The 24,357-nt window shown below is 44.3% G+C and overlaps 1 protein-coding gene across 10 annotated transcripts in view; it reads left to right on the top strand.

Annotated features, from left to right (window-relative positions):
• The window catches only part of MAGI2 (membrane associated guanylate kinase, WW and PDZ domain containing 2), a 1,357,470-nt gene that overhangs the window by 1,258,707 nt on the left and 74,406 nt on the right, over window positions 1-24,357 (top strand). For 7 of the 10 annotated variants that reach the window (XM_067746035.1, XM_067746031.1, XM_067746038.1 and 4 more), the window contains one exon: window positions 10,090-10,228. In XM_067746035.1, the coding sequence (XP_067602136.1) occupies window positions 10,090-10,228 (139 nt within the window). Of the gene's footprint in view, window positions 1-10,089; window positions 10,229-19,544; window positions 19,656-24,357 lie in introns of all 10 variants that reach the window. The other 3 variants (XM_067746036.1, XM_067746034.1, XM_067746037.1) reach the window with 2 other exon arrangements.

Raw genomic sequence — 24,357 nt, 5'->3', positions numbered from 1 at the left:
ACCTCAGTGTTGGTGCTTCTTTTGTTCTGCTTTCCCTCAGATCCATTCTTTTTCCTCCTCTCCCTGTTCTGTATCCTGGGGGACTGATCGTTATGTCTGCATCACCCACACTCTCTTGCCCCCTGCTGGTGGCGCAGTGGTTGAGAGTCCACCTGCCGATGCAGGGGACCACGGGTTCATGCCCCGGTCCGGGAAGATCCCACATGCTGTGGAGCGGCTGGGCCCATGAGCCATGGCCGCTGAGCCTGCGCGTCCGGAGCCTGTGCTCCGCAACGGGAGAGGCCACAACAGTGAGAGGCCCGTGTACCGCAAAAAAAAAAAAAAATCAAATTGTCTTACCAGCAGGTCTAGTTCCTTCTCTAGGATCTAGGCGAGAATCCGTTTCCCTGCCTTTTCCAGCTCCTGGAGCCACCTACAGTCCTTGGCTTGTGGCCCCTTCCTCCATCTTCAATGCCATCAACAGAGCATCTTCCCTCACGTCTGACCTCTGTCCTGAAATCTCTGTCTCAGACTTTGACCCTCGTGATTCCCACTCAGAGAAGCAGGAGAACCTTCCCATCTCAAGATCCTTAACTTACACCTGCAGAGTCCCTTTTGCCATGTAAGGTAACATATTCACAGATTCCAGGGCCTAGATGTGAATGTCTTTTGAGGGGACGTGATTCTGTCTGCCACAGAGAGGTTGGCGCATTTCTGACCCCTTTTGCTCCCTGCCTCAGTGCTCTGGGCCAGCAGTGCTCCTTCCTTGACAACTACAGCTCCAGTCAGGTGGCCCGTCTTTCCCGATTCCAGCTCTCACTAGGCCCCTGTTACTTTCTATCCTCCCCCAGGGTCTTCCAGACGAGAGATGGTAATGGCATCTGCCATACTTACTTAGTGCCTCAACAGCCCTCTTTGGTTGTCTTAACCCTGCCCACACCTCTGAAATAGTCCCACCAGTAAATTATCTTCAATTTCACTCTAATTCACACTTTTAACATCAGGTCTGGAAGTGATGTGCACGTGCGTGCGCGCACGCACGCACGCACGCACACACACACACACACACAAAGTAAATGCAAAGGCAATTTGCAAGTAGGCCAGCTTCAGGAAAACAAGGAGTGGTTATCGTGTGCCTATATAGCAGTCATCGCACAAAGATCAACGCTTGCATCTGGAAAATATATCTGATTAGATAAGGATGCAGAATAATAATCCCTCATTTTCTCTCAATTACATCCAGGGAAGGAAAATCACAGCCTACGTCGGTCCACAATGGAAACTTTTCTTTTTGATTTGCTTTTGTTTATTTTTCAGTCAACTAGGGAAACTGACTTCATGACCTAACATAAGCGATTTCTGAGCAAATGAATAAGCCACTAGCTGAGCTGCAAATGATAGCTTTCTATTCTTGCTCAGGCGGATGATTTTAAGATATTTCTCCAGTCTCCTCTTCCTGCCTGAGCAGTCAAACCAGCATATGAAAATAGAATGGTTGTGCTTATTTCTCCCTTCATAGGAAATATTTTGCTTCACCCAGCTTGTCTTTAAAATCTACTTCTTTGTGTTTCTGTCTGTTGCCACACTTGCGGTCATCTCTCTGTCCTGGTTTAGGGTTTGGATTATCTGCCGAGCATTCAAAGAGGTTCCTTTTCTAAGAACTATTTATCAAAATCAGAGAATTAAAAAACAGCGTTAACACCCTATAAGAATTCCTAAAAGGCAGCACTTGTGGGGTCTTTAACCTCTCAGTGATATTTTCAGAAAATTGTTTGCCTTATTTCTCCATTAAATACATTTTCAACAGCTCAGCGGCTTCTCTCCTAGATTCATTACGAAGAACTTACCACTGTGTTTCATTTTTTTCTCTCTTCTACCATTATGATGACAATGGTGGTGATAATGATAACTACTACAATTAATAATAAAAGATTATATTTGTATAATAGAGAGTTTACAAGGCACTTACATATACTTTATATTATTTGATCATGGTCAAATCTGGTTGACATATATCCTGAAACCAAATTTAAAACTTTTTACACATCTTGCTTAAATTTGGTTTAAGCAATAAGGAACATAGGGTCAAAACACAGATTCTGAAAGCTCCTTCTTTCAATGGTTCATACATCCTTTGAACAAATACGTATGGGTATTTCCCATGTGACTGAGTCCCTGCCTCTGGAGGGCTTACAGCATTGTGATAAGCAAAGGTCAATAAAGTTGTCCCTTGGTATCTGTGGATATTGGTCCCAGGCTCCCCACAGATACCAAAATACAAGGATGCTCAAGTCCCTTATATAAAACGGCATAGCATTTGCATGTAAATGACTTATACATGGTGTATTTGCATATATTTGCATATAAAATATGTTCTCATACATACAAGATCATACTTTAAGGCATCTCTAAAGTACTCATAATACCTAATACAGTATAAATGCTTTGTAAGTAGTTATAAATACAATATAAATGTTATGTAAATAGTTGCCAGGCATGTCAAATTCAGGTTTTGGTTTTTGGAACTTTCTGGAATTTAAAAAAATATTTTTCATCTATGGTTGGTTGAATCCGTGGATCCAAAACCTGTGGAAATGGAGGGCCAACTTTTTTTTTTTTTTTTTTTTTTGCGGTACGCGGGCCTCTCACTGTTGTGGCCTCTCCCGTTGCCGAGCACAGGCTCCGGACACACAGGCCCAGCGGCCATGGCTCACGGGCCCAGCCGCTCCGCGGCATGTGGGATCCTCCCGGACCGGGGCACGAACCCGCGTCCCCTGCATCGGCAGGCGGACTCTCAACCACTGCGCCACCAGGGAAGCCCCGGAGGGCCAACTTTTAAAGAAATGCTGAGGCAAGGCGCCCAACCCAGGACTGATGGGGGATCATAGGAGGCTTCTTGGATGCAGGCATACCTGAGCTTTCCCCTAAGGGATGAGCAGGATTTAGTTATTTGAACGAGGAAAGGCAGATTCTAGACAGAGGGAACAGCATCTGCAAAGACACAGAAAGAGAACTGCTCCACCCAGAAAGCAAACCTAGAGCAGGGAATGGGGGACCTGAGGAAGGGCACATCAACACCAATTAAAAACCCTGGAAGAGCGAGATTTAGAAAAAAAGCAATCTAATAAAATTTCCTATATGAGATTAGTGTTAGTAATATTTGACAAAGAAAAAGGAAAGTTTGGGTGATAAAGATACCAAATTGTAATTCAGAGTTGACTTCCACAGTTGGGCTACTACATTATCTTGGAATTTCAGATGTATTTCCATGTTTTAATTTAGAGGATTTTAAAAGTAAGAGTGAAAAATGGAGGCTCTTGAATGAAGAGTGCCCCCTGAATCTGCACCACAGCGGCCCCCTGACTTGAGTGAGAAGCCAAGGCACCACCCCTGCCCAAGTCAGAGACGGAACATTTTTTGAGCTGTGACTAAATCTTTTCTAAAGGGAAAATACACAAATAAGAAAAACGTGACATGAGGTACCCTACCCACATCAAGGCATAAGCCCTCAGAACTCTGCAGCGGCCCATAACTTCTTGTTCCCCTTCCGTTCCCCTCACCTCCATGACCCTTCCAAGCCGATATGTGCTCGGGTATAACCTTGATTAAGGACTTTTCTGGAAATCCACCAGGGCTATTTCACACTTCTCTTTGGAAGAAGTTTCTTAAGAGATGTTGGGATGTTTTCTTTTTAGGTGATTGCTGTCTAGAACATAGCATAGAGTCTCAGACAGAGTTCAACATATACATTAATTGAGGCAAATAAAATCCACATAGTTTCAGTGCTCTCAAATCTGAATTTCAGTTTCCAGTGGGATTAGAAGTTCTCTCTGGAAAAGCCTGCTGACCTGATGGGCTTCTGTGCCGTGCTGAGGCAATCGTGCACAGCAGTTTGTAACTGGAGCCAGGTCCTGTAATAGGCACTTGGATGCCATCTAATTCAATCACCAGTCTCACGGAAGACATGGGAAGGTGAACCAAAGCACTCAGTGTAACCCCTTGGAAAAGATTTTTACTGTAATAGTTATTAAATAATATCTAACGAAGGTTAATTGTGAAAACAGCCATGATATATTGAAGGTCATTATCGAGTTGAAAATCAGCCTGTCCTTTGCTCCAGGAGGGCCATTATGGCCCAGGTGTCCTTTCCTCAGAGCACCCAGTGCCGATACCTGTGACAGGCGGCAGCGAAGACCCTAATTCTGATTCTGTTTTTCTGATTTTATTCGAATTCAGCCTCCCTTCCTCTTGACCTTTTAGCATTTGTTTCCTATAACAATAACATACCTGTCTCTAACAATTTTTGTAGGTCATCTTCACTGAAACTTCATTTGGTCTCCTGTAAGTACTGTTGAAATTGTTATGGTTTGGTTGCAAGTGCCTAAGGCAGTATTTCAAGAAAGCTTTACGGTATATGCTAAGGTACACAAAAGCTGAACTTTCTGTGTCGTGAAAACGAAGACGGTCACTATAACTGAAAAGCAAAGCTAACGTTCATTGACTCAACCAGGATTAACTGAGGGCCTACTTGTCAGGAATTGTGACAGGTATAGATGACACAAAGGCAATAGGTGCGTTCCTTGCTCGTGAGGGGTCTGGAGTCAGCGGGTGAAACCAGCCTGTAAGGAAAGAATTATGACAAAGCTAACCTGTGACCTCGGACCATTAGCCACAGAAATGGTCCACAGCTAAGTCTCTCATGAGACACAGACTAGAGACATCGATCGTTGTGTCAGCATAAAATTCTAAAGGAGCTCAATTCCTCACACCTAATGATAATCTAGGCTCACTTCAGTCATGTATAATCATGTGAAATAGGTTCCTGTGGTGTGAGGGCAGTTAGCTGATTGCAGCCAGCCAGGTATGTTTGTGGAGACATCCAAGCAAGCCTTGAGCAGACACTACCACGACTTGGGGCTGAAGGAAGTCCAGGATTACTGTAGTCCGTACGAAGATTCAGTTGAGCCAAACCAAATACTTTCTATATGACTTTACTACAAAAATGCATACAGTACAGAGTTCAATTTTTCTTTTCTTACAACCTAAACTATTAACTGCTAAGAAATACTGAAACTTTTGGGAATTCCCTGGCCATCCAGTGGTTAGGACTTGGCACTTTCACTCCCGGGGTCCCGGGCTCGATCCCTGGTCAGGGAACTAAGATCACACACGCCGTGTGGTGCAGCCAAAAAATATATATATACACACACACTGAAACTTTTACCTTTACCTGCCTTAGCTTTCCAATAAGAAGAGAGGTTTTGGGCTCCCCTGGTGGCGCAGCGGTTAAGAATCCGTCTGCTAACGCAGGGGACACGGGTTCGAGCCCTGGTCCAGGAAGATTCCCACGGATGCCGCGGAGCAACTAAGCCCGTGCGCCACAACTACTGAGCCTGCGCTCTAGAGCCTGTGAGCCACAACTACTGAGCCCGTGTGCTGCAACTACTGAAGCCCATGCACCTAGAGCCCGTGTTCTGCAACAAGAGAAGCCACCACAATGAGAAGCCCGTGCACCGCAACAAAGAGGAGTCCCCGCTCGCAGCAACTAGAGAAAGCCGGTGCGCAGCAACAAAGACCCAACGCAGCCAAAAATAAATAAATAAAAATAATAAATTAAAAAAAAAAAAAGAAGAGAAGTTTTACCTGCAGGGCCTCAAGCAAGTTCGAGGATTTGGTAATAGTTTTGTTAAAGAAAAATCTGCCAAGATGTGAATAGAAATGAGTAGAAATGCAGAACTTGTTAGACTGGGCCAAGAAATGGCAGTCTTATCTCATTCTGCCTTGCCCCTGAGACACTGCTGTAAGGTTGTCAGTTTCCCCAAGGGGACCACAGATAAAAGTATTTCTTCCACAGGACAAAAAAAGAATGCCTAGGATTCATCTTATGTCCTTTGGTTAGTTTCCTACACGTGACATCTCCTTGATCCACACAAAACAAACACTCACATTCCTGAATTACCTCTACCTGGTTTGGGTGTGTCTGTCTGTCTGTCTGTGTCTCTTTCTCTTCCTCTCCCCCACGGCCTCCATTCTCTCTCTCCTCCTCTGTCTCTCTCTCAATTCTAACTAGAGCTTGATACTTTAAAAATTCTCTAAGAACAAGTGGAGGAGATCTTTAAAGTTTCATTTTAGTAATGCAGCTCAATAGAAAATAGCTCCACGGTGTGTGGGAAAAGAAGACTACATCGGAGTCACAACCGGTCTTTTTCTTCATCCCTGAACGGGACGCACATTTGCCACTGGTTCTATTCAATTAACCGCCCCCCCACTCCCCAAACAGTTCACTGCAATGTAGGAAAGGGACACTTCAACGCGCTGCAGCTGGGCAGCTGTATGGAGGTCGGAAGGTAAAGAGAACCTCTTCTCCCCCTGACAAACCCGTCTTATTCATCGGATGCTAAGAGGATGAAAGTGAAAGGAATCACATCCCAAATTTATTTACGGAGCTTCCTGTAAAATGACTCTATATAAGGCTGATACTGGAATGAAAATGGAAAGTAAACCTTTTTACCATTTATGTCATTTCACAAGGAGAGATGGAAGTCTTGAGGCTGGGCCTGGACCGAGTTTGTTACCACTGACACTAGATCCAAATGAGTTGACCCACTTTTGCAATCTGCCCAGAACACCTGTAAGGTTCAGATCTATGACTGTGGCAGCATTTCCATCTCATTGCCTGACCAGCGTCCCACCTCAGAATTTTTTTTCTGAATTTGGTAAGATTTTGGACTGTTCCCAAACTTCCATTGCCCCCAGTGAGGCAGGAAGACTGTCTCCACTGGCACCCTGGAATGGACAGGGGCTTGGGAGAGACTGAAAGTCTTAGACAAGGGACTAAGGACCCTCGGCTCAGCCAGCATCAGAGTTGTTTTCTTCTCCTTCTGAGGGGCCCTCACATGGAAAGCTGGCAAGCCAGGAGGTCAGCTCAGGCTCCCAGGAACTCAGTGAAAATAAGATCCCTAACTCTTCCCGGAACCCTAGCCTGAAAATCCCACACCAGAGACGCCAGCCCCTGAACGCCTCTGCTTCTCAGCCTCCCACACAGTCTCCCAACCCACCATTTCTCTCTCCCCGGCTAATTTTTTCTCCCTTAATTCTCATGGCTCTTAGTAGGGAGAAGGGAAAATAACAAACAGACAAGAGAATGAGAACATCAGATTTTCTAAGTGTGACTGTTTCTGTCACACCACAGGATTCCTTTCACCTTCCACAGGGTTCTTGTTGAAATGTCAGTCTTGAAACAGAAGTGTCCTCAGGCAGTGCTGTCTGTCAGGGTTTGAGTTTGGGGTCAAGCGTGCTTATAACCTATTCCCGCATGGTTCTCAAGATGAGCCGTGTGGAAATGCTTCATTCACTCACTCACAAATAGGTACAGTGCACCCCATACAAGATACACAGTCAAATGGGGCCTAGTCCCTGCTCTCATGTGTCCCATGATTTTCTTCCCCACAGTCTCCCAATTTCTCACCTGGATAAACAATGTGACAGCCTCACAACTTCAGGTCCCTTCCTCAGTGTCCCACTTTCTCTCCAGTCCACCCTTCACACTGTCTCGGGGAGATTCCTAAACACCACTCTGCTTCCCTGGTCAGCTTACCCCTTGTTCAAAATCTTCAGTGCTTTGCTGTCAAACCTCAGGGTCTTGGCATATGCTGTCCTCTCTTCTTAGAATGCTTTTCCTCCTCCTTCACCAGGGGCACTCCTACTGATACTTCAAAACTCAGTTGGGATGTCACCATCTCCAGGAAGCTCTCTCTGACTACCAGCCCCACTCTTCTAAGTTAGATGCCCCTCCCTTCTCTTCCCTTAGCACTTTGTGAATACCTCTGTCAGAGCAAAGAGATATTGAATAGTAATTGTCTTATTTACCCACTTTCTCTAACTAAACTGAGAACATGTTGTAAATAGAAGCTATACCATTTATCTCTCTTTACCTGATCTCCCCAGTAGACTGCCTAGCACATAATCAGTGCTCAGAAATTGTTTGATGAGTGAAGAAGCTCAAAGTTGAGGAGGGAAGACTGAGAAGCATACTTGTGTAATGCAATGTCACAGATAACATAGCGGGGTGCAGCGATGACCGAGCAGAGGGATTACACACTTCTGCCTGAGGAGAAGACAGGGTCTAGGAAGGCCTCCCAAGGGAAAAGAGCTTGGGCAGGCCTTGAGGAAGGTTGGGAGAGCACCAGGCCTATAGGGAGGAGAAGGCAAGAGAACAGTGGCATATGGAAGGCCCTCCCTGCCTCAGTCAGCATGATGCATCTGGGGAGATCTCCCTTAGAAGAATGATACTGGTGACAGTGAGAAGACATTGGTGGGGGAGTATTGGAATAATCCAGGTTAAGGCCTGAATTGAGCTAGGTGCTCAGCAGGACCCCCAGGTTTCTGGCTTGGGTAAATAAATGGTGGTGCTGTCACCCAGGATTAGGAATTGAGAGGACAAACTATTTTGGGAGAAAGAAACACCCGGTCTGCTGGTGTTGAGCTGGAGTGGCCTGCCGGACATCGAGGTGAAAATGTTTAGTAATCAGTCGGGTATGTGAGTCTGAGAGAGTAGCCGGGAATGAAGACTCTATTATAACAATTTCATCGGAACTTTTGTTTTTATCTCTACAATTTGATACTGTGCCTTGAGGTTTCGGTGAGGACTGCTGGGAGAGGGATAATTGGTCCCTCTTCTGCTACTGGCTTGGCTGTGTGGCCTCAGGCTAGCTGCTGGACCTCAGGCTGTGCCCGTTGCCTCCTGGGAAAGGTGACAGTTAGGGAGACCTGAAGAAAAATGGTGCAAACGCTGGCCCTACAACTAATTAATTTAGTCCTGTCTTTTGTGATTCTTCTATGGAGTGTGGAGTTCATGCCAGTGAGGCCAACCTCTTCCACTGCCTTAAAACGGTACTTCCAAAGGCCACTGAGTACACAAAGGGGGAAGTCTTTACCTTCATTACATTGGGATCCTTGCCCCTTAGGGAGTCCTTTTTAGGTGGAGACGTCACTTCCTTGCTACAATAAACTTGTGTTTGTTCTCCCCCGTCCCCCTTTGGGGGAAGGGACTTATTTTAATGCCCTTTTGCCATTGTGATGGCAACTTTTTGTTCCTCTTCTTGCCTGGCCTGAAGCATCAACCTAGATATTGCTCCCCTGTAGGGAGTTTATTTGCAATTCTGTCTGCATTATGGAGTTTAGGCTGAGATCTGCTTTGTCTCAGGAGCCCAACTAAAACAGCATCGTTGCAAAGCAACTTATTGTGCTTTTCCTGGCTAATTTGTCTTAAGTGACTTGCACTGAAATCAAACATATTTTAATTCAAAGGTTCCTGGCAGTAATGGTACTGTGGGAGTTACACGAGGTGCTCATGGTTGAACTTCTTTTCTTCCAAATATCTCTTCACAAAGGCTAAACGGGAACTGCTAATGGAACCCAGGCACCTCCAGCAATTCAGGAGGGACTGGTATTTAACCAAACCCTGGCAACCAGGTGTGAGCATGGCAAAGCTTTAGCAAGGGCATCACTCATGTGTGGAGAATGGAGTCATTTTTAATTCAAAGGACTGTGATAGAAAATTCATCATCAAACTTGAATATCAACCAACCACTGTTTAGGAAGAAAGCAATAGCATAATAGCACCCAGGAAAATTGAAATGATGCATAACAAAAATTCTCAGAGAAGCCCCCAAACAAATCATTCCATCCAACACTTTGAAGTAGATGCCTGCCTAATGTGTTCAACGAAAAAGCCTTAAAATATTTACTTCTTGATTCAAAGCAAAGATGCCAGCTTACTTTGAATTGCAGTATCAAACACATTCCCTAATTTTTTAAGAAAATCCTAAATAGTTCAACTGTGGCCTCTGCCATACTGGCTAAATAGAAGTGACATATCATCACAACCTCCATGGTCTAATATGTGAGTTTCTATACAGATAAATAAAGTCTGGTGGTCAGATTCAGGATGTGGCCAGGGATTAGCCCCTCCTAAGAAGCAGCAGGCTGCAACCAGATTGTTCAGTCGCTCTCTGGAAACTGGTCATCTACGGATGCTTCTCTAATCTGTTGGAAATGCAACTTGAATAACACCGCCTTTGGCTGACTTGATGTCTCTTTAATTAACAGGTAGGAGATCAGATCATTGAAATCAATGGGGAGAGCACCAGAGACATGACACACGCCAGAGCAATAGAGCTCATCAAATCCGGAGGCAGAAGAGTCAGGCTACTGCTGAAGCGCGGGACGGGGCAGGTCCCAGAGTATGGTACGTTTCACGTTTTGATTCACCTTTTTTCTGTTTCTTCTGTGAACTGTAAATGCCTGTGCTTATTTATAAAACTACATCAGTTCCCTAATTCTACATAAATATATATTTAGTGATCAATAGCTATAGGTATATACACATGTGTATATTTAAGCACAAGGTATATATTTCTGTGAGCTCTTTCTTTTGCTCCCTTATTTAGGTAATGTTGAAAATAGCAAATGTAGGACCTTCAGGGCATCTCTGAGTGTGCTGGGAGTTCTTGCCACATTCCTATATTAGAACTTTTGTAGTCCTCTGTTCATTTGAGTCCACAGTAATTTATCAGTTATTTCCTAAAATGGCTCGTGCATCAGACTGTCCCGTGAGATGTGTAACCGGGGCCAGGGGACAAAGGAGACCAAATCTTCAAGGTGTGAAGATTAAAACATAAACTTCAGTTCATGCAGTGGTTGCACTGCCTTGGTATTTAGGGATATCCCAAAAAATCACTCCTGTGTTGTATATCTGGATGCTTTTGAGGAAGGCTTTAAAATGCATTTTAATTCATAGGTTTGCCATCAGGAGTCTTTAATGGTGTTATTTCCCAACAGCCCATTTAAGGCAAGGCTGACATCATTACCTTAGCATATCAGAAAGCGCTGCGTGGTCTTTACATGAAAAACAGAGAAACCTGAGCTGGTCTTTAATTAATCACAGGGATTAACAGAGAGACAGACACAGACAGATATCAGTACAGAGGTAGTGCAGATAATACCTGTCCAGATTAGGGAAATAGGATCTAACTGCTGATCGAATGAATAGTTCAGATTGTTTGTTGATCTAGATAAATTTGATTTTCGTTTTCGCCTTTCCATTCCCCAAAATCTAAATAGGACTTTTTCCTCTCAAATTATGCTTTCTGCCTAAGTTACCTAATAATTGACTGAACACTTCCTTATTAGCAGGACAGATATAATCCTGCATTCAGTTGAAATGTCTGAATTCAACGGCCCTTACATGCTTTGTCTCCAGAGTCTTGAACACACCCAAAGCCTACAGGAAGGGCTGGTTAAGCCCTCACATTAAGAGTAGGACACCATTCAGAACTTTCTGTAGGGTTGGCTGTACGCCCAAGGAAATATTTCATAGCTTCCCATCCTTAATACTTGGACCTAATTCAATAATTTTAATTATTAATATTAGCAATAAGCACAGGCCTGAGCCTGTGTAATGGCACTGACATTCATCCCTTTGTAAAGAATCTGAACTCTTGAAATAGAATAACTTTTTGCACCCTAGAGCACATAAAGGGATTCAGTAATATGAAACCGACCTGTGAGATTCTCTCACTTCTGAAAAAGATCTCGTTTTAAGGGTGTGTTTCACTCCATGACGAGACCTGTTATCTATATGCAGGGGTTCTCATAGAGTTAATGCTGTTCTTATTGTTCTAACAAATTAATCTTAAAAATTAACCTGAACAACATGGCTCTCCTGAACTTTCTATTCTTTTTGTAGCATCACTGTTTGGTCCCGACTCTGGGCACCCACCACACCAGCTGCCACTCTGTAGAGAGCAGTTAGAATAGTCTGCCAGCCAGCGTGGCATAACTCAGACTGTGATGCCTGAGCATGAAGCTGCCTCAAAGCAAAAAAAGGAAAACGTGTTTTTGAACAGCACAAAAATTCAAGATCATGTCGACAGTATCCCATTAATTCTTAATGTCGTCTGAAAATATCTAGTTAAGGTTAAATTCCAAAATTAACCGGCACAGAGAGTCTGATAAGTATCTGCGCACACTTTTGAGGGACCCATTGTCAATACTCTTAACTCCAGCAGTACTGCAGAACTTCTGAATGTATTCTTCTAAAATGTAACATTAAATCATATACACTGGTAGTGGTAGAGCTTGTCTGCTCCTTTTGATGTTAGATTTGACATGGATTTTGACTGTAAAATAATTTTAGAGGTTATGTCACAAAAGAACAAATTTAAAAGAGTAAAGCAATCTCCTTTAGGGAAGTAAAAGGATAGTCATAACCTAAGGAAACATTAGTTCTTCAGGAAAATCTAAGTCAAGATTATGCATAAGAAACCAAGAAGGTTAGGGGTCCCATCAACATTTTTGAGGATAATGTCTCAAATGATATTTCTGGAACCTCACAACGACTGATGAGGAGGCTGTTTCAGGGTCCCCGAGACCACCCCACACTCAGAGATTTGCTTATGAGACTCCTGGGGCACAGAATACAGTTGTGCTCACAGCTCAGCTTTAGGACAGTGATGTAAGGACACCCCGTGGGGTCATAAGGAGGAATCCACGTGCAGGCTTCCTTATGCTTTCTCTGTCTCCCGTGAGAGGTCCCCCAGAGAGCATTCTTCTGAAGCAACAAGCATGAAGCAGCATGTGCACGATGATGTAGCTGCCCTGCAAGGTCCATGGGAGGTTGGGCACCCAGGGTTTCTCCTGGGGGCTGGGCACGCAGGCACCCTCTGCCTGGCACGTACCAAAGTTCCAGACTCCCCAGAAGGAAAGCGTAAACCACATTGTTTGTCCAAACAGTTGAGGTACAGTGAGACACCCTTTTCGCTTAGGAGAGCTATATATTAGTGTAGGGAACGAATCACCAGCCATGTTCCCAGATGCCAGCCGAAGGCCAGCCTTGCGAGAAGGCCTTTCTAAGGAGAGCGGTCCCAAGCCTGCTCTGGGAACTTGTCCGGCACCAGGAACGAGCCACCAAGTGGCCACACACTCACGGACTATGCAGATGCCCCCAGTGTATGAGGAGCGCCCAAAGCGAAGGAACATCGCGATTCCTCCAGCGTCAGTTAGATAGACTCTCTCGTGAAACACAATTTGCTTATTTTTGTTGTTGTCCAAGATAGGCTAGCGTGTATTTTAATAAAATGGGCAAGGGGTGCAGGTCACAAAACAACAGAAACAAGAACGATGAACGAAAATCTTTGAGCTTACTAGTAGATGTGACCAAGAAAATAATCCACTTCGTCCATATGCACCCTAACGACAGGAAACCTGATTTTTCTGTCAACTATGAGTATAATCTTGTGTTTTTTTCCTTTGTTTGCCCTTTAAGATCCCAATCTTGGCATAAAATCTAGCCTTAAAAGCTTGTCAAAGGGAGTTATCAGAATCCATAGGAGATGTTACCTGTTAGGGAAGTGTGGAGGCTTAACCCAGCCTGGGCAAGAGTGAACTCTGAAGGTGAAGAGACTGGCAAACAGCCTCTGGAGGGGTTTAGGTGATAACCCCCAGCCCTCCCTCTGATACCTTCAGAATTCAGAGCAGCTTTGAAGCAAGACCCTTATCTGGACTTGTGGACTCGTCAGGGAAAAGCTGATATCCGTCAAGAGAAATAGGAAAACTCTCTTGCTTAGAGCCATTAAGGTGATCTGTGACAGAGATAGATAAGCGCAGGTGCAACGGAAAGAAAAACACACCCCAGATGATCTGTCAGATTGTCGACTACACAATCGACAGTGTGAAGCCAAGTGAGCTGAGGAAGGGAATAAATATGCTGCAAATTTGCCATCCATAATTACCATGAGACTCATCGGCAGACACACCTCAGCCAATTCAGAGGTGAAAATCAGCAAATGCAGCCACGAGCGAGCGAGCGTAGCGGCTGCTCCCAGGGGTGGCTGAGCAGCTGTGGGGAGGGTGGGGAAATGATAAGGGCTTCGGCGGAGAAGCTGCTTTCATAGTTAAGTCCTTGAAAGAGCAGCTCAGGAGATAGACACTTCAACTCCACTCTAGTCCTCAGGATAAGGATGTGTTGATTATAAACTCAGTGAGAGCTTGGGTTCCCCCTCCCCTGACACATACATCTCAACAACTAGCAGGAAGAAGGAAACTTGACTCCATCACACTGAGGAAAGGATCAAAAGATGATACAGCAGAAGCAGCGGCCTCCTGAATACTGGTTCTTGCTGTTACAAGTAAATCTAAAAAGGTTAAGAGAAAAGAAAGCATGCATCCTGGTTCTAAAGCTGCATGGGAGTACATTATGCAGATTAGCTCCCTGTCTTGACCTGCAGGTGTCCTTCATTAGCATTCAGGGACTACACGGAACATTTGCTTGTTGTACACCCTGAGCCACAGAGCCAGGGCCAGGGTAAATAGAGGTGCCACTGGATGAAAAAATGTCCTCCACAAGCAGTTCAGACCAGCGCAGAGCCTTGCCCTGGTAATATTTGCTGTTCAAATCTCATCAGAACAAAACAGAATTATGCTTTCCCGTCTTGGTTGGTGATCTGACCTGTTGATTCTCTTAAGCAACATGACAGGTCTTTATGACAAGAATGCTGAAGTGAGTTTGATTGTAAATGATCTCAATGGTTTTAGGAGGCCAGGCAGGGTTCCCAGGAGGAAGCAAAATTCTCAGAATACCAGTGGCCCAGGGACAACTAACACCAAATGACCACATCTCCCTCTGGGGAAAGAAACAGCCGATCCATGAGTTAGACCTCTGCCTGCACTTCCATTTTCAAAGTTAATTGTATCTTTGATAGGTGTTGAGTGTGACAGGCCTTTGGTAAATGAAACTGTTTACATTTTATAAGGGTAATATAACTACATTAAGTAAGAAAAGATCTATTTGAGCCATACTATATATATTCAGACTATAGCTGAAGAACTGAATGGGCTAAATAGTTAAAAGTCTTCCTTTAACCAGTAAATAAAAATGATTTACAATAATATTAGAGCACCAGATTAAGCAGTACCAGTCTGTACGTATATGGCGATAAGCAATGTTTGTTTATTCTTCTTTAATAATATGCATTAGCATGTGAATGTTATAAGCCTCCCCCTATAATCTTGTTTACAATTACTTGTTCAAATCCTTTCTTCCCTCTGATCATACAAAGGTCAACTCTAGACATTATACTCCTACCACATATTCCATGTAAGGCAGAACCTGTAATTAATATCATTACTTAATGTCATTACTATTTCCTCAACAAAAGCAGGATTTTTCTGAGCACCTACTATGTGCAAGGCACTTTGCAGGCACTGAAGGTAAGACACAGTCCTGGCCCTCAGTGAGCTGAAAGTCTAAGAATGAGGATACGTATAACAATTGATTCTAATAGTGTGGTGACTGATTAAAAGGTCTCAAAGGATCTGCTCTAATGAAAAAATTTTAATGGGTTTTATTAGTTATTTGTGGAATTTAAGAAGTACTTTTAGAGTGTTAAGGATCCTTGAAAAGCACTTTGCTTCTTTAATCTGTTAAGCATTTCCTTTGTAATACTTATGCTAATAATTTGTACTTTTTCTGAAGAAAAGGACTTGCTGAGTATGGGTAAATTTCTGCTTAGACCTAGTCTGAATTATTCTCATTTCCAAGTTAGTGAGATAAAACTCTATTGAGCAAATTTGCTAATCATTGCTCTTCCCCTCCTGTGGATCTCAGCCTGGAGCTCTGTAACCTCACAGCCTGAGGTGTCCGTGGTGCACGACTCTGTGCCCCCCAGACATGGGGAGAGTCTCTGTTGCCTTTGCCTCAGAGACCACGTTTACTGGAACTTTAAATGGTTCCATAGCCTTTGCACTGTTTCGCCTGCATTTTTAATAGGGCAAAAGGTGGCTTGCTTCAGTAATAAATTCTGAAATTTAATTTCAGCTTCTGACATTCATGGTTGAGTGTATCTTCCTTTTTCATGAGTGGTTCCACAAATCACTCCAGTTCACCTCCACTGAGCCAGATGCGGGAAGAGGAGAGGCTGTCAGGCAGAACCGTGGCTGTATCATACAGAGAACAGGGTTCTTCCTCAGCTGCAAGGCTCCAGACTGCTCTCTGCAGCATTTAGGGAACCCCAGGAAATTCACTAATCATGAAACTTCCAGTAAGTTTCTGTTTCATGGAGTCAGACGCAGGGGGCTTCCTTGAAGGATACACAAGTCTGAAATTCTTTTCCCCACTGCTCAGCCCAAACCTCATTTATTAAAGTGCTTTAAGGATGGGGGTGAAATCCCATTTCTTCACATCATTTTATTGGAAACCTTGGACTGTGATGAAATTCCTTCTTTTTTGCATATTCTCCCAACCTACATTGTTCTCTTGCAGGGTATATTAAGTGACTCATTTCCCCCAGTCCTCACTTGTTAGGTATTTAAAACTCTGATAAAATATATTAGACCACGAAGTAACCAAGAAACCAACCAAGAAGAACCAGTTTACCTCTTGAGGTCTGCCCTCCTTCAGTTCCCTAACACGTAAATTGTTGGAGGAAATGAGTGAATGAACAGATACCTTTCCCAGCCCCCACTGAGAAGGGCTCCACATGCATCTTGGAAAACCTAAAAATTCCAGCTCCTCCAGTAACTCATGCTGGATAGTTGTATTTAGGTTCTGGTAAGAACTTCCTCTTGCTTTCCCTAACGTGAAGCTGAGCTCTCCCAAGAGAGGGCTGCTTCCACAACAGTCCAGGGAGAAGGCAGCCTTCTCAGAGGCAACGCTGCTGAGCACTGTAAGAGCATTGGAACGGACCTCAAAGAAGTCACAAATTCCAGGGGGGAGTGGCGATCAAGGTTAAAAGAAAGCTTGCATCATGGTTTTAAAGCTGCACACACACACACACACACACACACACACACAGAGACACACACACACACACACACACACACAGGACTGGGTTGATTTGGCCCAGGACTCTGTATTTTTTTTTTCTTTTTTCGCCCCAGTCAAAAGGACTCTGTATTTTTAAAGTCCACCCCAGAGAATCCCATGCCCGGGAGACAAATCCATGCTGGATTTGTCTCCTTTAGCGCTCCTGTAAAGGCCAGCTGCAGGAGTTTCTGCTTTTTTGTTGTCCTCTGTATGTCTTGTCGACCTCTCACTCTGTGAGCCTCAGCCCCTCAACCCGGCTCCTCCTTTGCCCGTCAAATCTGAATCCCTCTCCGTTCAGACTCGCAACTGTTAAAATTAAAGAAAGGAGACTAGATTTTCCTCCCATTTCCATCTCAGGCTTTTTTGACAGTCTGAGCTCAGCTCCCAACCCTCCTCATTGAGGACAGCCTGACCCTGTGTTCAGAGCATGACAGTGTTGATTCAGGATAAGCTTCTGACCCCTCAACTACACCCATTATGAAGCTAAATGCCAAAGTTGTTTTCCCCACTGTCTGATTTTCTCTCGTCTCAAAAGAGATATGATACAGAAAAGATTTTGACCCCTCTGAAGGAGCTTGCCGACAAAACCCTGCTTTCTAGATACTAAAAGTGGAGTTTAATACTATAAGACAAATTCCTGGGTAGGTCCAGCCAACTCCCATAACCAGCGAATGTCAAGTCTCTAAAGCATCCCTTCAGAGATGCCTGGGCCTATTGCCCTATCCTGGTGTTCCCTAATCAAATAACTCACCAGCGTTCATTTTAAAGTACTCAAAACCCCTCATTTCTAGTGGAAGAATTAGTGAATCCATAAGGCCAGATTTTTGTTATTTGAGAATCCTGCCTGCAGCCTTGCTCAGAGATAGGGTTACCCTGATGCCCTGTTCTGACAAAGACATCCCAACACTTCTTTTTAACTGAACTCCCTCAGTCAGGACCAAAAATGCGATTATATAATGCCTTGCTCCAGGCTTGAATTACATGCTCTAATTGCAGCAAAACCTTACACATTGAGAATCACACATTCTTCAATGTGCTGTCTGGGTTCAAAAAACATTTTAACAGAACAACAAACATACACTTAGCCTGGACTAAACAGCTCTTGACTCTAAGTTAGCTCAGACGTTTGCTTACAGAAGAATCTGTGTTTACACTTCTGTCAAAAGGTCTCTGTTTTTTTTGGCACACACTCTCCAACAGAGAGTGACCCTGGCCTCATCAGGACCCTGAATTTTAGGACTGAACATGTACACTCATAACATCTGCATCAGATATGCCTAGCACAGGATGCAACTCTGTTTTTCACGTTTCACCATACTTTCTGCTACAGCCTTCATAGCAATTTTTTCCACCATATTCTGGGCTCTTTGATTTGATCTTCTGGTCCAAGGTTTCCTAGCACATGTATCTTTCAAGCCCAGTAAAGCCCACATTTAGAACCAAATGAGAGCCTTCTCTGTGTGACACTAAAACCACTTGATGGTTTTTGTACAAAATTACTTGCATCTTAGCAGGGCTAAATGGTAAACTCAATAAATTCTGAAATTTAATTTCCCCCCTCACATTCATTGTTAAACGTTAGTTCCCTCACCACAGAGAGGCTCTACTTTCCCTTTAACCTCAAATTGTTCATTCCCACCCTTGAGACTCCCTCCCCTCAGACACAGTCTGTGCAATGAAAAGCATCCCAGGGGGCATAATGGGACATCCGTGCGGAGCGCTGTTCCATTCTGCGTGTTGAAGCCATGGATACACGGCAGCATGTGTGGAGCAAAGTAGGCGTTCAGACAGGGAATGTCATCAGTGTATACTGGCAAAGTGGGGATCAGGCCCCCAAATGTCTGAGCTGCGTGGATTAAGTGCATCTGATCACAGTAACTTCACATCCCCCTCTACCTCGCACCGTGTGGACCCGAGAGAACATAGCATCAGGCGTTGCAGGGAGCGGTTATTACATCTCCCAGGGGCCTGTCTCGTGGAGATCACTGACAGATCGTCCAGAATTTCTAGTACCCATCTTCATGTAGGTAAAGAACTGTAGCCCAGGCGCTGAGATAGACACAGACCAAGACAGCGCTAAGAGGCTGGTTTCAGAGCACAGACCCCAGACAGGTGAGTACAGCCACGTAGAACAGGAAAAACCTGGCTGCATTGTTTTCAACTTTATTTTTTCCAGAAAATAATTACAGCCAGCAAGTCAACTGTGAACTTTGAATATAAATAAGCAGATTGTCACAGGTGAAAAGAGCTGTAAGAATTGATGAGATTATTAGAGAAAACATAAAAACAGGGGCACACCATATCTTTAATTTGAGGATTTTTCAAAATTTAGAAATGATTACTGTGACTTCTCAAATGACAGCTGGTCTCACTAAAACACCCTATCATTACGAGAAAATTCTGCAAAAATTCTGAAGTTACAATTTCAACAATTTTTAAACATTTGTGCCTCCTTAAAAGCACCTCAGGATGCCTTCAATATTTTGAGGAAAAAAATCTACTTTTGGATTATGAACGTAGCTCAGTCTTTCACTAATTTCACTGGCTGCATGCTTGACAGGGTCAGCTTTACTTAAAGTCTTTATTCTTACTGCCTAGATAATTTTTATTCAGCTGCTCTAAACGTACTAAGCAATCTTGATTCTAACAGTAATACTATATCTTTGTCACTGGTTCTGTTAATTCTAATGATTGGTCCTAGGCTCTTCCTCCCCTTCCTTTAGGAATGGTACCTTCCAGTCTCTCCATGTGCATGAAAAGTGACAAGCATGGGTCCCCATATTTCTACTTATTGGGCCACCCTAAAGACACGGTTTGTAAAATCTGCATGAATATTATCTTTCTCTAATGAGCTTTGGTTTTGCATATGTTTTTAACTGATGTATAATGCTCTCTCTTTCGTAGTAGCTTGTCTAATTATTGCTAGAGCTCTGGAAAATATTTATAGTTGAGACCTTATAAGTGGTAAGGATAGGATTTGCGGGTTCAGGAAAATAAGAGGTGCACCAATTCCAGGGGTCCAGCCTAGAGTGGCCCCAGCAGGAAGGAAAGGCCGGGAGGGTACGTATAGCAGAGGCAGCATTGGGTGAGTTCTGCCCCACACACTTCAGAAAGTCCTCCGTGGGCTTCAGTGCAGAAAAACAAAGTATATTTCCTCTCAGCCCACGTTTGGCCAGCGCCAACGCAGGCCACCCTTTCTACACCAGACAGACAGAGCCACAGTCGTCACACATTTTAGCCCTAGGAACCCAGAACTCCACCTGGCACCGTGCTATTTCCCCAGCCTGCTTTGTGCCAGTCATTCAGTCAGGACTGGATCTTCCAACTCACCTTCCTCCGTACTCAGTGATACAGCTTTTTTTGAGGGTGGTCATAAGTTTGTATCTAAACAGTGTCCACCACTATTTCAAAATGAACATCCTTAAGTGTTGGCTGTATTTTAGCCAAACATCCAGTAAAAATTCTTAAGGAAACTAAGTGTCCTGTACATGTGTGTGTATATATATATATACACATACACACACAAATAAAGCAGAATATAGATGACAACCTTGCAAATACTGTTCATGCAACTTTTTACCCCTCAACTACATCCCTAGAGCAGCCCACGTGTCCAGTGTCAGATCCTGCAGTGGGTCTGTGAGTACTGCCACAATTTTTAAAAACTGGGATTTTAAAATGTCAGTTTAACTTTTCAGCAGTAATTGATAGGCACGCTCAGTCCCCATGGTTAGCCGTGGAAGCAGGAATCAGACGACACACTTCTCCATTCTGGTTTGATTCTACTCCATTTACACTGTCACAGCCACGGCTAAGCATTTCTCCACCGAGGTCTTTTAAGCTGACCTTTTGAATGTTTTCTGAAATATGTTTTTCAATTGTTAATAACCCTGCTAGTTGCCATCCAGGACTGGTTTAAATTAAGAATGAAAGGCAGTATTCACTAAATGAATTATTGAATTGACCTACTGCTGAACATTTCCTTATCAAGTATGTTTATGCAGATGTGTCTATACACACACACACACACACACACACACATACACACGCACACACACCCCCATCACAATCATTCCCTAAAGATGTCTACAAAAACAGAAGTTTTAAATGACTCATTTCTCTGAAGTGTCTGTCTCTCAAGGATAAGTTATTGATCAGGGGAAACTTAAATTAGGGCATAAAGAAGACAGTTGCAAGGTACTGGAAAAGGTAAAAAGCCAGGGAATAGTTCTTGGGGAAATCTAGTCCAGTGACCATGGTTTAAAGAGGTATAGATTTCTGTTTCTGACAAAAGAAAGGTATTTGCTTGTCACATAGTTTAGTCTGCATTCCACAGAGGTGAGGGGACCTGAATCAATTCACTAGAGTCATTAGCTAAAAAGCTTAAAAACCAAAAAAACCCCCCCAGTACTGGAGGACTCTTTGTGGTCTCAGTTCAGCTCCACCAACATCTATCAGGCGCCTTGCTCAGTGCTAGGGAGATAAAGATTAATGAGAGAGTCTCTCCCTATGTGCATCCCCAAGCAAGGAGGGGTGACAGGGAGAGAATGAGGTAATGGGACAAGTCTGAACAGTATTGGCAAAGGAGTGATAACAGCTCAAGGGACACAGCACCCTAAATCTGCTGAGCAGGGTTGTAGAAGATTCTACTCTACCTAAGAGGTGACATTTTAGCTGGACCTTGAGTGACAAGTGTGATTTCACCCATGTGGACAAGAGGGAAGGCAGCTACCACACAGACTGAGTAGGAAAAGGGGAGGGATGGGATGAAAGAACATTAAAGTGGGGCTCCACGAAAAGGACCTTCTATGCCAAGCAAAGGAATTCGAATTTTATATAATCAGATGTCACCGAAAACTTAAGTGGAAGGGTGAAAATATCTGTATTTGGAATTATGCCTCAATAGTATTTAAAATGGCTTTTATAGGAAACTGGGGGCAGTTAAAATGTAATTGTAAAAGCTGCAGCAAAGGATGTGAGGCCCAGAATTGGGGAAGTGGTGGTGGAAATTGCAAGTTGGGAATGTAGAGATATTTCAGACATTTCACTGATGGAAATAACCTAACTTGGTGAATAACGAATATAAGGGAAAGGGTCAGGGAACAGGATGTGGCCAGAGTTGGGTGGCAGACGATGTCACGTGGGCCAAGGGGCAAGTTTAGGAGTGAAGATATCGAGGTTAGCTTCGGACTTGTGGAGTTTCTGATGCCCGGAGGACACTTAACAGGAAGCAGCCCACGAACAGGGAACTTGGATCAGATGCTCAAGGGCCGGAGCATTTTGGAAGTCCTGGAGTCCTGCAGTGGGATGAGCTCTCCCCGAGAGACCCCGCTGCATATAGAGAGGAGAATCCACGGGACACGGTCACATCTGAGTGGCAAGTAAGAGAAGGCGGTGAAGATGACCAGGAGAGGGCAGTCCAAGAGGCAGGAATCTCTTCCCGAAGAGAAGAGTCAGGGAAGCCAGGGTGAGGGTGCAGGGAAACTACAGGGAGAAAGGCCTCTGCCCTGAAATGGACTGGGAAGGCTTTTAGGAAAGGCGGGGGAGGGCAGGGCCTAGAAGCACCCTTGCCTGCGGGGTTTAACACAATGCAGGTGCCTAGCGCTCAGTTAAGGGTGATATTGTGAGGATTATTGGTGGGTGGGAAATGGCCTTCAGCTGCTCCTCTGCGGGACCTCACCATAGGCCTTCCCCGCTGGCTGCCCCGTGTTCTGGGCCACACTGGGAATCCACCCAATGAGACCACAGGTAATTAGAGCTCCTGCTTAGATCCAGTCCTGGGGTTAAGGCCTGGCTTTTCTGGTTTGATTTTTCAGAGGGCAGGGATAGGTAGGGTATAAAGATGAATAAGACACCGTTTCTACCCTAAAGGAACTCTGTATGTAGGGAATGTTTAAGGAAAACAGGGTGCTCATTGTTTACAAAAAGTACTCCTTAGGGACTTCCCTGGCCGTGCAGTGTTTAAGACTCTGCATTCCCACTGCAGTGGGCACAGGTTCGATCCCTGGTTGGGGAAGTAAGGTCCCGCATGCCGTGCAGTGCGGCCAAAAAAGAAAAGACCTATTAAAAAAAAATACTCTTTAATCACACTCTTGTTGAAACCATTCTCAAATATACTGTGTGTTACATTCCTGGATTGAGGTACAAAGTATCCTGAAAATGGGCATGCTCTATTTAATTTCGCTTTTCCCCTGACACATTTGCCCTTTGAAATCTGGATTCCATCATCAAGACTGTAGTGAAAAGTGTCCCCTCAGCGATCACCAGTCTCACCATAGTAACAAAATCCAGTGACTGATTCCAACCCTTCATCTCCTTGGGACTCCCAGTAAGCTGACACTATTGGTCAGTGTGTTAGCTGGATTTTCTCTTTCGTCTCTGATTGCTCCCCTGGGGTCTCCTTCAACTCTCTTCTCACGCACTGACACCCCTCCCCCAACCTGTCCCTCAGGACCTCATCGGCTCTCATGGTTCCGCCTGTCACCACCATGCAGATGACTCTGATGTCTGTTTTGCTATCTCTGATTTCATTCCCAAGACTTCCAGCTGCCCTCTCGACATTGCTCTCCAGATGCTCCACATCTGTGTATCCAAAATTGTATTCATGATCTTTCCTCCTAAACTACTCCTCCTCTTGAATCACCTGTTAATTAAGAAACCATCAACCCTCATTGTTGCCCAGCTCAGAACCATCCGAAGTGCCTTCCCACTCATATATATGCAGCCGGTTCCCAAGTTTGAGTGATTTTACTTCTCTCATTTCTCACAAGGGCCCTCTCCTCCTTTCCTCTTGTCATTCTACTCCCATTCAGGCCCACGCCACAGGGTGAAGTAACCTCTACCTGTTTTCCCTACTGCTATGGTCAATCTTCCCTGCTCACAGATGCCAGAGCAATTGATTGTCCTAAAGGACTGCCCCGCTCAGAGACCTTTGAGACACACTCAGACACACACACACACACACACACACACACACACACAGCCTTAAATGAGTCCTCAGAGCATCCCTGATTTGGCCCCGTCCAAATCAGTCTCATCTCTCTTCTTCCACAGTATCGTATACATATCTGTGCTGCAGCGCTGCTGGAACACTTGGCATTGTCCTATATTTCCACCTTCGTGATTGGGCTCGTGCTGGTCCCTTGGCTTGGAAAACCCTCTCCCCAAATCATGTCCTCCTTCAAAAACCAGGTTGAAGGCTGCCTTCTCCACGAATCCTCGCCCAAATCCACCATCAGAAGTAATCTCTCAGTCCTTTGAAGTCTCATAGCCCTTCACGCATCTCCCCTTTCCCCTATCACTCTGTTTTGCAACCTGGTTATCAACGTCCACGGAGTCTTTCCCCTTTATGGAGTTCAGATGCTGGTTATTACCCTGGGTTCTTAAAACAGTGCTTTGCAGAGAGAGTGAACAAGTAAATGCATGAATTAATAAAAGTCTTGCAGTATCATTAGGTCATCATTCTGATAGCGAATTTCGGATAGATTGCCTATCTCTACGTCACTTAGTTGTTC

The sequence above is a fragment of the Pseudorca crassidens genome, chromosome 8 (assembly GCF_039906515.1).
Source record: "Pseudorca crassidens isolate mPseCra1 chromosome 8, mPseCra1.hap1, whole genome shotgun sequence".
NCBI lineage: Eukaryota > Metazoa > Chordata > Mammalia > Artiodactyla > Delphinidae > Pseudorca > Pseudorca crassidens.
Note: the sequence above shows the minus strand (reverse complement) of the source record. Positions and strands in the feature narration are given on the sequence as shown.